General features: G+C 44.0%; 2 protein-coding genes across 4 annotated transcripts in view; one reads left to right on the top strand and one right to left on the bottom strand.

Moving 5' to 3' along the window:
• The window catches only part of FAF2 (Fas associated factor family member 2), a 176346-nt gene that overhangs the window by 38325 nt on the left and 120176 nt on the right, over positions 1 to 17845 (top strand). The gene's annotated exons all lie outside the window — the stretch shown is intronic.
• The window catches only part of CLTB (clathrin light chain B), a 65034-nt gene that overhangs the window by 7134 nt on the left and 40055 nt on the right, over positions 1 to 17845 (bottom strand). For 2 of the 3 annotated variants that reach the window (XM_077265691.1, XM_077265690.1), the window contains exons 3-4: positions 2238 to 2355; positions 1501 to 1612 (exon numbers count right to left, since the gene is read on the bottom strand). In XM_077265691.1, coding sequence (XP_077121806.1) covers positions 1501 to 1612; positions 2238 to 2355 — 230 coding nt within the window. Of the gene's footprint in view, positions 1 to 1500; positions 1613 to 2237; positions 2356 to 2768; positions 2912 to 17845 lie in introns of those variants that run through there. The other variant, XM_077265693.1, reaches the window with a different exon arrangement.

Here is a 17845-nt window from a genome sequence, read left to right on the forward strand (position 1 = left end):
TATACGGTTAGCCTGTAGGTTAATAGTGTTATGAAGGTATGGCACCCAGGAGAGCACAAACTTTATCTCTCCCGGCAGCCGCTGACATTCGGTCATGCAGGTCTGCCAGAGCGACTATAGTCACCGCTCACGGCACTAAGAGCAGCGGCTGTAAGCACGCCTGACACTGACTAACAGCTGGCACCTTACCTAGAACAGAAATTTAGCGGTCACCTTATTAACAGTAAGGATATATACACTGGGCAGATATGACAACATTTTCTGTGATTGAAAATAAGGGGCAAAGACTATTTTCACCTCTTGTGCAAAGTTTACTAAAAAGCGTACAATAGCGAATATCAAGACAATGACAGTAGTGCTTATAATATGTAAGCACGGTTTCCACCTTACAAGATCTACCCTAGCACGTGCACAACAGCGGGGTCCCCAAAGATCCTGGATGCTAAGTGATTGTTCGGTTGTTTTGTCCGACTTGAAACTTTAAATCCTTCTTTTTCGGCTATATTGTTATATCTTGTAAGTTTTTATGTTTTAGTTAATATACTGATCTAAGTAAACTATAGTAATAACATAGTGATGCTATGTAAAGCTACTTACTCTGCAATCCTTGCATCCATTGTAAACAGCTATTTATTTACAGGCAATGGGAAATACAAATTAAAGGATTTCTACTTCTCATTCCTGCTACATCTACTTCTGCCGTTACTGAAAAGACTGATTGAAAAACCGCCATAAAAACTGCGCTGTTTAACCACCGAAAACATCCAACTGATGATTTAAGGACATGTTTTACTAGCTGCCCTCTTCTAGATATTGGCCTTTGTTTAGATTCATGGACACTTCTGAGAAGACGTTTGCTTTCTTGGTGCCAAGAGAAGCACGTCTACCACACCTATGTATATGTAGCGCTGTCTTCCTGTCTAGTGAGGACGAGCACATGGAAAGGAGAATATTGGGCACAGTTTAAATTGAGTTTTAACTCATATTTGTACAGTCCTGTAGGAGACTTGGCCCCTATAAAAATCTTTAGTTGTACAAAAAAATGTGTTTTCATATCGGTGCATCCTTGGCATGGTCAAGAGCACCGTTGATTTGCAGCGCTGGAGTCCTGGGTTCAAATCCCACCAAGGACACCATCTGCAAGGAGTTTGTATGTTCTCCCCGTGTTTGCGTGGGTTTCCTCCGGGCACTCCGGTTTCCTCCCACATTCCAAAGACATACTGATAGGGAATTTAGATTGTGAGCCCCATCGGGACAGCGACGATAATGTACGTAAAGCGCTGTGGAATAAGATAGCGCTATATAAGAAAAGCATAATAAATAAATCAATGTAAAATCTACACTGCAGAAATGATTTTTATTTGGGCCAAATTCCCTATCGGACTGGACAAGTAATTGAACTCCTTCTTTGTGGATGACAAACTTGCTGTAACTTGTACAATAATCCTGTATTCTTTGTCAAATGACTGGGACACGACTTGATAAAATGATGTCACTGACCTGTTTGTAACCTTATTCTTTTCTATTTGCTCACTCTGGCGCAGGTACCATTCTTCTAGGTCTTTCTTAGCCTTCTCTCTCCATTCCTGTTCTGTCACCTTGGCAGCTGCATCTGTACAAGAGAACAGTCATAAAATATTAGTGAGCAATCTGGCAATGGTATGGAATTCTTTTTCATGCAAACAAAAAAAAAAAACTAACACATAAATCACAATGCCTTTGTAGCAATATAAAAACTAGTTGTTTATTTTTCCACCTAAAATTTAAGCTTCTGGTTTAACCGTTCTTGAAGCATTTTCTCTGTTTAGAAGGTTCCTATAAACTGTAGATCTCAGAGTATGTGCAAACAATCAGTAAACGCTGCGAGTTACTTCTGTAGCATCCAACCCGCAGCGTCCAAATGTTACAGCATAGTGGACGGGATTTCAAGAAATGTGATGTTCACTATGCGTGCTACGGCGCCCGTGGATCACCCGCGGAGACTGCCATGCGGCGCGTCTCTCCAGACCGCAGCATGTCTATTTTTCTTGCGGAGATGTGAGTCTCCGCAAAAGAAATCTTACCCGTACAATGTATTGGACTCGGTGATTCCACACAGGTCAGTGAACACATGTGTATTCATCTGTATTCAATAGCTGGCAGCGCTTTGGACGCAGCAAACATGTGCTGCGTCCAAAGTGCTGCCAATTACTGATCGTCTGCACATACCCTAACTCTGATGTCCATTCACAACCTACCCAACTCTTCCAGGCGCACCTTCTGTTCTTCTCTCCATTTACGAAGGCTTTCAGGTTCCTGGATTAGTCTATCAGCCTGGGCTATAGCGGCATATCCATCATTGGCCCCACCGAGGTCCTATAAGAGACAGGCTAGGTATGTGATGCTCATGTTACTTTATATGGATCTCTAAAATGTATTACTGCAAATAATTATTCTGCACCATGATCAAATTCAATACATGGCCGGTGGTTGCCTGACAGTTGGCAGAATAAACACAAGTACAGGGGAGAGGGGAAAGCAAAAAAACAAACAAAAAACACACAAGGTAAAAAGTGCTTTATTTTCTTGTACAGGGACATAATGTATTTATAGCAGATACACCGTTGAAGTCGCGCCCAGGCCCTGGAGCCTAAGAGGGACCACAACTTCCCTTTGGCCCGTATAGGAAGACCAATACTCTTACAGATCGGTAACAGTTAGGGCCTGATGGACATATTGCAGTGAGGCCCGCAAGCTTCAAGTTATATCTCTGGTCATATATATTTTACCTTTACAGGAAAAAACCATTCTTTTGCAAACATGGCAAACTCTTGAGCCCTTTTCATAGCTGAGGAGGAGGTAACGATGAAATAAGATAGAACACGTATTACCTACTTATTACTCTCATCTTCTATGACGTCAGCATTATGACATCACTTGACAATTCACTGCTATAACAATCACTAGGCAAAATACAATCTAAATCAAATCCATGGTTATTTTCCGCTTTTCTCTCTCTGCCTCACCGTCATGGCATACAGAATATACTGCTGGTGGCAACGCTGTAAGGGCTGCTGCACACCCAGCAACTGGACATGAAATGAGCAAATCGTGGACTGTATTAAATGTGCCTTTAGGCAGGGTTCATACAGCACCATCATGCTGTTTAAAGGAATTGTCCAGTTAAAACAAGTGATCACCTATCCACGGGATAAGTGATAAAAGGCTGAATGATGGGTGATCTACTATTAGGGTGGCAGACAAAGCTGAGCTCAGCACTCAACAGCTCCATAGAAAATAAATGGAGAAGCGGACGAATATGCACTTTGCTGTTCCAATATAGGTATAAATCGTTTTAGTGCATGTCTTGATTAGATACACCGGACTTGCTTTGACAAAAATCTATGGCCTGTGTTCCTTAGAGGTGTCAATCTGCCGAATGAAGCATAGTTGAGTGTGCTGGTGAGTGACCAGCCAAAATATGAGCTGTAGGTGGGAGACAAGCCAGAGTCTTCCTCTGAATGGAGACTGCAAGGGCCAGCTAGGAGAGTTGAGCAGTCTGTGTGTTGGAACTGCAGCCTGTTCAGTGGGAACTGTGCCTGGACTTGAACACTTCTGTTTGGATCTGGAAGTTGCTGGAGCACGGGCTGATACAGAGACTGGTGGCATCGTGCCTCTTCTGTGTATGAAGTTTGTTACATAAGTAAGGACTGTAATCTGTTTGTGTAGGACTGTAATCTGCTCAGGTGAACCCCCACCGACATATGTGCTCTGCTAAATGAACTGTTTATTTGCTGTGATACCTTTGTGCCCAGTAGCTGTTTTTGGTTTTGATCCCATGCATGCTGTAATATCTGGAACGGTCTTTTGCCCCCCCCCGCCCAGAAGATGTACTAAGATCAGACTATGTCCTGCATGGTCAGACACAGCCATTACACAGTACACAGCAGGGGCACATTTATAAGATTATCTCAGCACAGGAACATTTTTTTTTTTTTTTTTACACATCCAATTGTGGAACTTAATATTCCAAGATCTGTTGATTAATATATACTTTTCTTAGTCGGGCAACCCCTTTCCGACATTGGGTGTAATAATATGCCCACGTCGGAATCCCTCCATTGAACAGCTGACATGTGCCTCTAACAGTCGTGGGTGGAATCACGATCCACCCATGGCTGTTAACCTGTTAAATGACGCTGTCAATCTCTGACAGCGGCATTTACCTTGCGCTTACCAGAAGCGCGCCGGAAATCCTGCCCATCGGTGACCCCGCCACATGATCGCGGGTCACTGATGGGTCAGCATGACAACATTAGGTCTCCAGCAGACCTCTATGGTTGTCACAGCCAGATTGCTATGAGCGTCGCCCGGTGGTCAGCACTCATATAGCTAGTGAGCATTTCTGCTACACACAGGCGATCTGATCATCGCCTGTATGTAGCAAAGCCGATCGGGTTATGGCAGCTTCTAGTCTCCCATGGAGACTATTAAAGCATACAAAAAGTAAAAAAAAAAAAAAAATTTAAAAAAGTATAAAAAGTTAAAATCACTCTTGTCCTATTCAAAATAAAACAATAAAAGAAAATTCAACCCTACAAATATTTGGTATCGCCGTGTTCAGAATCGCCCGATCCATCAATAGAAAAAATAAAGTAAACGATGTAATGAGAAAAAAGCTAAAAACGCCAGAATTACATTTTTTTGGTTGCCGGTACATTGCATTGGTATCGGAAAATTGCACAATTTTTTTTTTTTTTTTAGCAAAGTTTGGAAATTTTTTTTCACCACTTAGATAAAAAAGAACCTAGACATGTTTGGTGTCTATGAACTTGTAATGACCTGAAGAATCATAGTGGAAGATCAGTTTTAGCATTTAGTGAACATGGTAAAAAAAATAAATAAATAATAAAAAAAAAAAAAACAACAACTGTGTAATTGCACTTTTTTGCAATTTCTCCCCCTTGGAATTTTTTTCCTGTTTTCCAGTACACGATATGTTAAAACCAATTGTGCCGTTCAAAAGTACAACTCGTTCCACAAAAAACAAACCCTCACATGGCCATTTTGACCGAAAAAAAAAAAAAAAAAGTTATGGCTCTGGGAACAAAAAACAAAAACACAAAAAATTAAAATACCTCGGGTCGTTAAGTGGTGAATACTGTGCACAGTGATTGATCATTAATTTTTAGCCATGGCACCTGACAAACGAATGTTTTGCTTGTTCACTGGGTAATCGCTAGTATCTTTAGACAAGGCCAATAAACGGAAATGAGCATCAATTATCGGCCTGGGTCTTGACGTGTACCTAACACCAGTAGGGCTGCTCTTTTTTGTGTAAATCAAGTTTATTGAGTTGCATATTGACAAACATAAAGATCAAAGTAATGATTTGCATTTATAATCACATACAAAGGTGTAAGGTGAATATAATAAATGAACAACTTTGCTTATAATCAATGTTTGTCTCTCTTGAGTTATTAAGGTACAAATATAACTGACTCCTAAAAGAGAGTTGAAATGTTGGAAACCGATTATTGTGTTTTTAGTCCTGTGAACATGTTACTTTTAACTACCTTAGGCTGGGGTCACACATGCGTGTTTTACGTACGTAAGAGCGCAAAAACTACGTACGTAAAACTCGCATTACATACGGCACAATGCTTCTCAATGGGGCTGCTCCTATTAGCCGTATATTACGGTTCAGTATTATACGGCTTTCTACGGCCGTACAAAATCGCAGCATGCTGCGTTTGTCAGCGTATTGCGCAAATAATACGCCAATGAAAGTCTATGGGGGCGAGAAAAATACGGATTCCACACGGACCAGCAGTGTGACTTGCGAGAAATACGCAGCGCTGTTAGTGAAAAGTCGGTAATTCAATTGCCGGCTTTTCATTTCTCCTGCACAAACCCGACAGGATATGAGACGTGGTTTACATACAGTAAACCATCTCATATCCCCTTTTTTTTTGCATATTCCACACTACTAATGTTAGTAGTGTGTATGTGCAAAATTTCAGCGCTGTAGCTGCTGAAATAAAAGGTTAAATGGCGGAAAAAATTGGCGTGGGCTCCCGCGCAATTTTCTCCGCCAGAGCGGTAAAGCCAGTGACTGAGGGCAGATATTAATAGCCAGGAGAGGGTCCATGGTTATTGGCCCCCCCGTGGCTACAAACATCTGCCCCCAGCCACCCCAGAAAAGGCACATCTGGAAGATGCGCCTATTCTGGCACTTGGCCACTCTCTTCCCACTCCCTGTAGCGGTGGGATATGGGGTAATGAAGGGTTAATGCCACCTTGCTATTGGAAGGTGACATTAAGCCAGATTAATGATGGAGAGGCGTCAATTATGACACCTATCCATTATTAATCCAATTGTAGGAAAGGGTTAAAAAACACACACACACACATGATTGAAAAGTATTTTAATGAAATAAACACAGCGGTTGTTGTAATAATTTATTGTTCTCTCAAATCCATTTGCAGTCCCTCGCTTGGCAACATAATAAACGCACAAGATACATACCTTCTGATGTACTGTCAGGTCCAACGATGTAATCCATCTGAAGGGGTTAACTAATATTACAGGCAGGAGCCCTGCTAATGCAGCTGTGCTCCGTGCCTGTAATCCCCGGCGAATGAATGAAATGTAGGTCATTGACCTACATTTCATTCATTCGCGGTGATGCGCCCCCTGGTGGATGTCCTCATATGACCTGGAGCGTGGGAAAAAGTTCCCAGGCTGCAGTTCATGAGAACATCCACCAGAGGGCGCCTCACCGCGAATGAATGAAATGTAGGTCAATGACCTACATTTCATTCATTCGCCGGGGATTACAGGCACGGAGCACCGCTGCATTTAGCAGGGCTCCTGCCTGTAATATTAGTTAACCCCTTCAGATGGATTACATCGTTGGACCTGACAGTACATCAGAAGGTATGTATCTTGTGCGTTTATTATGTTGCCAAGCGAGGGACTGCAAATGGATTTGAGAGAACAATAAATTATTACAACAACCGCTGTGTTTATTTCATTAAAATACTTTTCAATCATGTGTGTGTGTTTTTTAACCCTTTCCTACAATTGGATTAATAATGGAGAGGTGTCATAATTGACGCCTCTCCATTATTAATCTGGCTTAATGTCACCTTTCAATAGCAAGGTGGCATTAACCCTTCATTACCCCATATCCCACCGCTACAGGGAGTGGGAAGAGAGTGGCCAAGTGCCAGAATAGGCGCATCTTCCAGATGTGCCTTTTCTGGGGTGGCTGGGGGCAGATGTTTGTAGCCACGGGGGGGCCAATAACCATGGACCCTCTCCTGGCTATTAATATCTGCCCTCAGTCACTGGCTTTACCACTCTGGCGGAGAAAATTGCGCGGGAGCCCACGCCAATTTTTTCCGCCATTTAACCCTTTATTTTAGCAGCTACAGCGCAGAAATTTTGCACATACATACTACTAACATTAGTAGTGTGGAATATGCAAAAAAAAGGGGGATATGAGATGGTTTACTGTATGTAAACCATGTCTCATATCCTGTCGGGTTTGTGCAGGAGAAATGAAAAGCCGGCAATTGAATTACCGGCTGTTCACAGATATCGCGCTGATTGAAATCTAAATACAGAATATATATATATATGTGTCACAATGACATATATATATATATATATATATATATACTGTATATATGTTTTCCCGAACATTTGAGCACATAAATCCATTAGATGTCGGTTTTGCAAGCCTGCGCGAAAATCTCGCAGTACGGATGCCATACGGATTACATACGGAGGATGCCATGCGCAAAATACGCTGACACACCCTGACTACGGATCACTATTTTGGGAACATTTCTCCGTATTACGGCCGTAGTACGGACGTATAATACGTGGCGTATTGTCTTACGCCATGTGTGACCCCAGCCTTAGAGATTCATTAATTTTGAAATGAAATTTTTACTGATATTACATCTCCTGACCTCCCGTTATTCTATTTCTATAGAATTCTAAAAAGTTATTTTTTTTAGCAAATGGGAGTGATGGTGTCTAGACTCTCTAACATTTGACACCTTAAGGAAATCTGATTATATCCTAGATCATGAGAAGAGAAGAGGAATGAGAGAGAGAAAGAGAAGAGAAAGAGGAAGAGAGGGAGGAAGAAATAAGAGAGAAGAGAGAAGGGAAAAAAGGAGTCTGGGGGGGAGGGGGGATGGGAGAGGAGGATAGGGAGGCGGGGTTAGGGAACATGGGATAAGAGTCTGGTATCCGGTCCGGATGAACTTGATTCTGTAGTTTTGTGGTACTATATTATTTGTCCCATTTTCAAGGAAAATGGCAGGTATGGGCTTTAAGGATTCCGATTAGGCTGACTAGCGTAACCAATTATTCAGCTCTTCAGTCTCTCTGAAGGTATTCCAGGGAGACCAAGTATTTAATACTTTATCCGAGGTTCCAGTGTCTTGACCAATCAGTTGCTCCATTCTAAAAATGTGATTGAGTTCTGTGACAAAATCAGCGCGTGAGGGAGATTTTGATTGCTTCCAATAACGGGGGATCAGGTTACGTGCTGCCGTTAGGAAGTGTCTTAGCAGACTTTTCTTGAATTTGGCGATGGAAAGGTCACATATAGATAGTAAGGCCAATTCCATTTTAGGTTGTATTTTGTGGAAATACATTTTATTGTGGAGTTCAAAGACCTTTTCCCAAAAGCTGTGAATAGGTGGACAGGACCACCAGATGTGTGAGCATGTCCCCTGTTGTGGATTCTGTTTGTGGGCTCCCTCTGGTGGTTACTGCTGGTACTGGGTGACTTTGGTGGGTTGCGGCCTTTGGTTTCCACCTGTCCATCAGAGGCTGGGTGTTTCCTATTTTACCTGGCCTTTCTGTCATTCCCTTGCCGGCTATCAATGTATTCAGATGTGCTCTGTTTGGTTCCTGCCTGCCTGCTCCCAGATCTTTCAGGATAAGCTAAGTGCTGATTTTCAGTTGTTGGTTTTTTGGTCCAGCTTGCTTATTATTAGGGTTGAGCGAAAAGGGTCGTTCATTTTCATAAGTCGCCGACTTTTGGAAAGTCGGCGTCTCATGAAACCCGATCCGATCCCAGTGTGGGTCGGCCACGTGGAACGCGAACTTGGCGCCAAAGTCGCGTTTCGAATGACGCCTTCCCCGCCATTTTTTTGAGCCAATTAATTGTGGGCAGCGTGATGACATAGGTTCCGGCTCCTGCGGCATCATAGTGCTATGTTACGTTTTCGGACGTAGTAATTTCCGGAGTCAAAAAATAACATGAGAGAGAGAGAGAAAGAGAGAGAGAGAGAGAGAGAGAGAGAGAGAGAGAGAGAGAGAGAGAGAGAGAGAGAGAGAGAGAGAGAGAGAGAGAGAGAGAGAGAGAGAGAGAGAGAGAGAGAGAGAGAGAGAGAGAGAGAGAGAGAGAGAGAGAGAGAGAGAGAGAGAGAGAGAGAGAGAGAGAGAGAGAGAGAGAGAGAGAGAGAGAGAGAGAGAGAGAGAGAGAGAGAGAGAGAGAGAGAGAGAGAGAGAGAGAGAGAGAGAGAGAGAGAGAGAGAGAGAGAGAGAGAGAGAGAGATTCATTGACATACATTGGGTTTCGTGTTCCGGGACCGGAACCCGACTTTACAGTAGAATCGGCCGATTCCATACGATCCGACATCCGAGAAGGTCGGGTTTCACAAAACCCACCTCGATCCTAAAAAAGCTAAGGTCGCTCAACCCTACTTATTATGTCTCTATGCTAGCTGGTAGCTCTAGTGGACTGAGGTTCTCCCCATGTGCCATGAGTTGGCACATGGGTTCTTGTAATCTCAGGATGGTTTTTTTGATTAGGGTTTTTTGCTGACCGCTCAGACCCCTTTTGTATCGTTCTGCTTTCTAGTTTACAGCGGGCCTCAATTTGCTGAACCTATATATATCATCTCTGTGTGTGCCTTCCTCTCATTTCACCGTCAATACATGTGGGGGGCAACTATACCTTTTGGGGTTCATTCCTCTGGAGGCAAGTGAGGTCTTTATTTTCTCTGCAGTACTAGTTAGCTCTTAGGCTGTGCGTGGCGTCTAGAACCAACGTAGGCACGCTCCCTGGCTATCTCTAGTTGCGTTTGTCAGGCGTAGGGCAGCGGTCAGCCCAGGTTCCATCACCCTAGAGCTCGTCCGATATTTTGTATTACTTTGCTTGTCCCTTGCTATCCCTAGCCATTGGGATTCATGACAGTATAGCCGGCCCACAGTGTTAATTGTTTGGGCTGAAGCAGGAGAAAAAGAAGTGTTTAAGGTAAATTTTTTTTTTTCCTTCAGAGTTTTGCTGCCTAGCCCTTAATTGCTGTCTAGCTGCTTCTTACCTCCTCTTAACCCTTGAATGGCTCTGATATTAGCTGTTTAACATGAATGTCCAGAGTTTGGCTTCCAGCCTGAGTAATCTCGCGGCAAAAGTTCAAAACATACAGGATTTTGTTGTTCACACTCCCATGTCTGAACCTAGAATTCCTATTCCAGAGTTCTTTTCTGGAGATAGATCTACCTTCCTGAATTTCAGGAACAATTGTAAATTGTTTCTTTCTTTAAAATCTCGCTCCTCTGGAGACCCTGCTCAACAGGTCAAGATTGTAATATCTTTCATGCGAGGCGACCCTCAGAATTGGGCATTTGCATTGGCACCAGGGGATCCTGCATTGCTCAATGTGGATGCGTTTTTTCTGGCATTGGGATTGCTCTATGAGGAACCCAACCTGGAGATTCAGGCTGAAAAGGCTTTATTAGCCCTCTCTCAGGGGTATGATGAAGCGGAAATATATTGTCAAAAATTTCGGAAATGGTCGGTGCTTACTCAGTGGAATGAGTGCGCCCTGGCTGCAAACTTCAGAAATGGTCTTTCCGAGGCCATTAAGGATATTATGGTGGGGTTCCCTACGCCTACAGGTCTGAATGAGTCGATGGCTATGGCCATTCAGATTGATCGGCGTTTACGGGAGCGCAAACCCGTGCACCAGTTGGCGGTGTCTTTTGAACAGGCACCTGAGACTATGCAATGTGATAGAATTCAGTCCAGAAGTGAACGGCAAAATTATAGGCGGAAAAATGGATTGTGTTTTTATTGTGGTGATTCAGCTCATGTTATATCAGCATGCTCTAAACGCACAAAAAGGGTTGATAAATCTTTTGCCATTGGTACTCTGCAGCCTAAGTTCATTTTGTCTGTGACTCTGATTTTTTCACTGTCTTCCATTTCCGTCGATGCCTATGTGGATTCGGGCGCTGCCCTGAGTCTTATGGATTGGTCATTTGCTAAACGCTGCGGTTTTAGTCTGGAACCTCTGGAAGTTCCTATTCCTCTGAAGGGAATTGACTCTACACCATTGGCTATGAATAAACCGCAGTATTGGACACAAGTGACCATGCGCATGACTCCCGTTCATCAGGAGGTGATTCGCTTCCTTGTACTGTATAATTTACATGATGTACTAGTGCTTGGTCTGCCATGGTTACAAACTCATAATCCTGTCCTGGACTGGAAAACAATGTCTGTGTTAAGCTGGGGATGTCAGGGGGTTCATGATTATGCACCTCCGATTTCAATCGCTTCATCTACTCCTTCTGAGATCCCTGCGTTTTTGTCTGACTATAGGGATGTTTTTGAGGAGCCTAAGCTCAATTCGCTCCCTCCGCATAGAGATTGGGACTGTGCTATAGAATTGATTCCTGGCAGTAAGTTCCCTAAGGGTCGTTTATTTAATCTGTCACTGCCAGAGCATACTGCTATGCGGAATTATATTAAGGAGTCCTTGGAAAAGGGACATATTCGTCCATCTTCGTCCCCTCTGGGAGCAGGTTTTTTTTTCGTGGCAAAAAAAGATGGTTCCCTGAGGCCTTGTATAGATTATCGCCTTCTGAATAAGATTACAGTCAAGTATCAGTATCCATTACCATTATTGACTGATTTGTTTGCTCGCATTAAGGGGGCTAGGTGGTTCACTAAGATAGATCTTCGCGGTGCGTATAATCTGGTGCGGATAAAACAGGGTGATGAGTGGAAAACCGCATTTAATACGCCTGAGGGCCATTTTGAGTATTTGGTAATGCCTTTTGGACTCTCCAATGCTCCGTCAGTCTTTCAGTCCTTTATGCACAATATTTTCCGTGAATATCAGGATAAGTTTATGATTGTGTATTTGGATGATATTTTGGTGTTTTCTGATGACTGGGAGTCTCATGTTCTACAGGTCAGGAAGGTGTTTCAGGTTCTGCGGGCCAATTCTCTGTTTGTGAAGGGCTCAAAGTGTCTCTTCGGAGTCCAGAAGATTTCTTTTTTGGGGTACATTTTTTCTCCTTCTACTATTGAGATGGATCCCGTCAAGGTTCAGGCGATTTGTGACTGGACACAACCTACATCTGTTAAGAGCCTTCAGAAGTTCTTGGGGTTTGCTAATTTTTATCGTCGGTTCATTGCTAATTTTTCCAGTATTGTTAAACCTTTGACTGATTTGACTAAAAAGGGTGCTGATGTTGCCGATTGGTCTCCTGCGGCCGTGGAGGCCTTTCAGGAACTTAAGCGCCGGTTTTCTTCTGCTCCTGTGTTGTGTCAACCAGATGTTTCACTTCCTTTTCAGGTTGAGGTTGATGCTTCCGAGATTGGAGCGGGGGCGGTTTTGTCACAGAGAAGTTCTAATGGCTCGGTGATGAAGCCATGTGCATTCTTCTCTAGAAAATTCTCGCCCGCCGAGCGCAATTATGATGTGGGTAATCGGGAGCTTTTGGCCATGAAGTGGGCATTTGAGGAGTGGCGTCATTGGCTTGAGGGTGCTAAACATCGTGTGGTGGTCTTGACTGATCACAAGAATCTCATTTACCTTGAGTCTGCCAGGCGTTTGAATCCTAGACAGGCTCGTTGGTCGTTGTTTTTTTCTCGTTTCAATTTCGTGGTTTCATACCTGCCAGGTTCAAAGAATGTGAAGGCAGATGCTCTTTCCAGGAGTTTTGTGCCTGACTCTCCTGGAGACTCTGGGCCTACTGGTATCCTTAGGGATGGGGTAATATTGTCCGCCGTATCCCCAGACTTGCGACGTGCATTGCAGGAGTTTCAGGTGGATAAACCGGATCGTTGTCCACCAGAAAGACTGTTTGTTCCGGATGATTGGACCAGTAGAGTCATCTCCGAGGTCCATTCTTCTGTGTTGGCTGGTCATCCTGGAATATTTGGTACTAGAGACTTGGTGGCCAGGTCTTTTTGGTGGCCTTCCTTGTCTAGGGATGTGCGTACCTTTGTGCAGTCTTGTGAAGTGTGGCTCGAGCTAAGCCTTGCTGTTCTCGGGCCAGTGGGTTGTTGTTATCCTTGCCCATCCCGAAGAGGCCTTGGACGCACATTTCCATGGATTTTATTTCTGATCTCCCGGTTTCACAGAAAATGTCCGTTATCTGGGTTGTGTGTGACCGCTTTTCTAAGATGGTTCATTTGGTGCCCTTGCCTAAGTTGCCTTCCTCCTCTGAGTTGGTCCCTTTATTTTTTCAGAACGTGGTTCGTTTGCATGGGATTCCGGAGAATATCGTTTCTGACAGGGGATCCCAGTTTGTGTCTAGATTTTGGCGGACGTTTTGTGCCAAGATGGGCATTGATTTGTCTTTCTCGTCTGCATTCCATCCTCAGACGAATGGCCAGACGGAGCGAACTAATCAGACCTTGGAAACTTATTTGAGGTGTTTTGTTTCTGCTGATCAAGATGACTGGGTTGCTTTTTTGCCACTGGCCGAATTTGCTCTTAATAATCGGGCTAGTTCTGCCACGTTGGTCTCTCCTTTTTTTTGTAATTCGGGGTTTCATCCTCGTTTTTCCTCTGGTCAGGTGGAGTCTTCGGATTGTCCTGGAGTGGACGTGGTGGTGGACAGGCTGCATCAGATTTGGAACCAGGTGGTGGACAATTTGAAGTTATCTCAGGAGAAGACTCAGCAGTTTGCTAATCGCCGTCGCCGCGTGGGTCCCCGACTTCTTGTTGGGGATTTGGTGTGGTTGTCTTCTCGTTTTGTCCCTATGAAGGTCTCTTCTCTTAAGTTCAAGCCTCGGTTCATCGGTCCTTATAGGATCTCGGAGATTCTTAACCCTGTATCTTTTCGTTTGGATCTCCCAGCATCGTTTGCTATTCATAATGTGTTCCATCGGTCGTTGTTGCGGAGGTATGAGGTGCCCGTTGTTCCTTCGGTTGAGCCTCCTGCTCCGGTGCTGGTGGAGGGAGAATTGGAGTATGTTGTTGAGAAGATCTTGGATTCTCGTGTTTCCAGACGCAAACTCCAGTATTTGGTTAAGTGGAAGGGTTATGGTCAGGAGGATAATTCCTGGGTGGTCGCCTCCGATGTTCATGCGACTGATTTGGTCCGCGCCTTCCATAGAGCTCACCCTGATCGCCCTGGGGGTTCTCGTGAGGGTTCGGTGACCCCTCCTCAAGGGGGGGGTACTGTTGTGGATTCTGTTTGTGGGCTCCCTCTGGTGGTTACTGCTGGTACTGGGTGACTTTGGTGGGTTGCGGCCTTTGGTTTCCACCTGTCCATCAGAGGCTGGGTGTTTCCTATTTTACCTGGCCTTTCTGTCATTCCCTTGCCGGCTATCAATGTATTCAGATGTGCTCTGTTTGGTTCCTGCCTACCTGCTCCCAGATCTTTCAGGATAAGCTAAGTGCTGATTTTCAGTTGTTGGTTTTTTGGTCCAGCTTGCTTATTATGTCTCTATGCTAGCTGGTAGCTCTAGTGGACTGAGGTTCTCCCCATGTGCCATGAGTTGGCACATGGGTTCTTGTAATCTCAGGATGGTTTTTTTGATTAGGGTTTTTTGCTGACCGCTCAGACCCCTTTTGTATCGTTCTGCTTTCTAGTTTACAGCGGGCCTCAATTTGCTGAACCTATATATATCATCTCTATGTGTGTGCCTTCCTCTCATTTCACCGTCAATACATGTGGGGGGCAACTATACCTTTTGGGGTTCATTCCTCTGGAGGCAAGTGAGGTCTTTATTTTCTCTGCAGTACTAGTTAGCTCTTAGGCTGTGCGTGGCGTCTAGAACCAACGTAGGCACGCTCCCTGGCTATCTCTAGTTGCGTTTGTCAGGCGTAGGGCAGCAGTCAGCCCAGGTTCCATCACCCTAGAGCTCGTCCGATATTTTGTATTACTTTGCTTGTCCCTTGCTATCCCTAGCCATTGGGATTCATGACAGTCCCCCCATCTCCCCAGCATCTCCAGCAAATGTCCGGGGTGGTGGGGAACATAATATGAACATCTGATGGGCATCTGTACCACCTAGACAAAAGCTTATAGCTTCTTTCCTGATAGTCTGCGCATAGTGAAGATCTAAAAGTGAAGAGAAGACTTTTGTAACGGTCCTCCAGCATCAGTGGTTTGCCTAATTCATTTTCCCATTTTGAAAAAAATATGGTAGAATCAGGTGAGGTTATTTGGTGACCCTGGAACATTTTATGTAACAGTGATACTGTATGAGGTAGAGGGTCCCCACCCAGGCAAGCAGACTCAAAGGGGGTAAGCTGTCTGTAAATGTTAAGTTTGTCTAGATAACTTAGTGAGATAGTTTTTAATTTGTTTATGAAAGAACCATGAGTCCGGTGGAGGCTCAGTTCCGGCGAAAATCATCTGTAAGGATTTTATCGAGGCCTGATCTGTGTAGTCGTGGACTATTGGATAATTATCTTTATGTTTGTGTAGAAAATTGGCCTTGTCAAGACCTGCTGGAAAGTCTAAATTGTCGGAAAGTGGAGTTAGGGGTCCTGGTATGGAAGAAGTGTTAAGCTTTTGATTACCATATTTAATGAATAAGATTAGGTTTATTGTGATAAAGGGTAGATCGTTTCGCTGGGCGTTCGTGGCTCCCTCCCTCCAGATTTGAGCTATAGGGTTATGGCTTGAAAGCTTCGTCTCTAAGTCAACCCATTTTTTACTGAGTTTGTGATGAAATAGGTCTAGAATACAGGTCCCAAGGGATGCGCTTTTGTAGAGTGAAAAGTCTGGGAGACCCAACCCCCCGGTTTGTTTAGTTCTGCTCAGGAGAGGATATGCTAAACGTGGGCGCTTTCCCGACCAAATAAATCTCGTTATTGCTGTCTTAAGTCTGGAGAAAAAAAGATGCTGGTAGGAACAAAGGGATGGTCTGGAAGAAGTAAAGAAGGCGCGGTAGTAAATCCATTTTAATAGCGTTAATTCTTCCCAGCCATGATAGATTTAGCTTGTTCCATTTCTCCAGATCAAGCTCTGCTTTGTTCAGGGCTGTTTTGTAATTGGCGTCGTATAATTGTAGTGACTTAGCAGTCAACCTTATACCTAGATAGGCGAGGGAGTCGGACCGCCATCTAAATGGGAAAGAAGAGCTCAACTGGGAAACTAAAGAGGGTGGCAATGAAATATTTAGTATTTCGGACTTATGTGAATTTATTTTAAAATTACTTAGTGAGCCAAAGCTGTGTAATTCTGATAAGATATTAGGCAAACTAGTAATGGGAGAGGTAACATACATAAGTACGTCATCAGCAAATAGTGCTAATTTATGCTCTTCTGATTGGATCCTCATTCCTGCTATAGATGGATTGTTACGAATGGCGACTGCCAAGTGTTCCATGGTTAGCACATATAGCAGGGGGGATAGAGGGCATCCCTGCCTTGTGCCGTTTCGTATTTGGAAGGGGTCTGACAGCGAGCCATTCACCTTTACCTGAGGAGAAGGAAATTAATAGAGGGCCTTGACACTCCACATCGCCCTCCTCTGTAGGCCAATTCCCTCCAGTGTTTGATACATAAAATCCCATCCCACTCTATCGAAAGCTTTTTCTGCATCGATCGATAAGATACATAGCGGATCACCTCTTCGGTTTGCGTCGTCAATTAGGGAAATGGATCTGATAGTGTTATCCCTTGCGGGTACGAAACCCACCTGGTCTTGGATAATCAAGTAGGGCAAGAGACTACTAAGTCTCTTTGAGATAATTTTAGCGTAAATTTTTACATCTACGTTTATAAGGGAGATAGGGCGGTAATTGCTACAGAGGGATGGATCTTTTCCCGGCTTTGGGATGACTGTGATGTGAGCGATTAGGGCCTGTGGAGGGAAAGAACCCCCCGAGGAAAAGAAGTTGCATGTTGAGAGAAATGGAGGGCCTAATAGATCTAAGAACTGTTTATAGAAACCTGCTGTATATCCGTCAGGACCTGGACTTTTGCCCATTTTTAGGTCCCGGACCACGGAGGAGATCTCCTCTAAAGAGAAATCATTTTCTAGATCAGCCAAGGTCTCCTCAGAAATCGTGGGTAGTTTATTTTGTTGAATATAGGATTTGATTTTCCCCTGTAAGGTATGGGTGGGAAGATCCCTAAACTGGCCATTTATATTGTAAAGGGATTTATAATAATCATAGAAATTGGATAAAATGTCTTTAGAGCTGTGAACTTTTTTGCCCTTGGCATTTTTGATGTGTGAGATATGTCTGTGGACCTCGTGGGTGTAAGGCTCTCCCTAAAAGTCTACCGCTTTTGTTCCCTAGATGGTAAAAACGACTTCTAATTCTTTCTCTAAAACAGCGAGACTTCTGGTCTAGGATCGTGAGTAGCTTCTCTCTAGCTGTGGACAGATTTGATAAGGTATTCGGGGAAAGGTCCTTTTTATGTTGCATCTCCAGTTTATGTATCTGTGGAGAGAGGTCAGCAATGTCTGTCAGGCGCTCCTTCTTAAGACGTGCTCCTTGTGAAATAAACACACCCCCGTAGGACGCTCTTCAGGGTCTCCCATTGCATGGAGGGGGAAGTTGGGTCTCCGGCATGGTCCGCCACAAAACCCTCAATTGAGCGTTTCACCGCCGCTATACAAATCTG

The sequence above is a fragment of the Ranitomeya variabilis genome, chromosome 5, assembly GCF_051348905.1.
Source record: "Ranitomeya variabilis isolate aRanVar5 chromosome 5, aRanVar5.hap1, whole genome shotgun sequence".
Lineage (NCBI taxonomy): Eukaryota > Metazoa > Chordata > Amphibia > Anura > Dendrobatidae > Ranitomeya > Ranitomeya variabilis.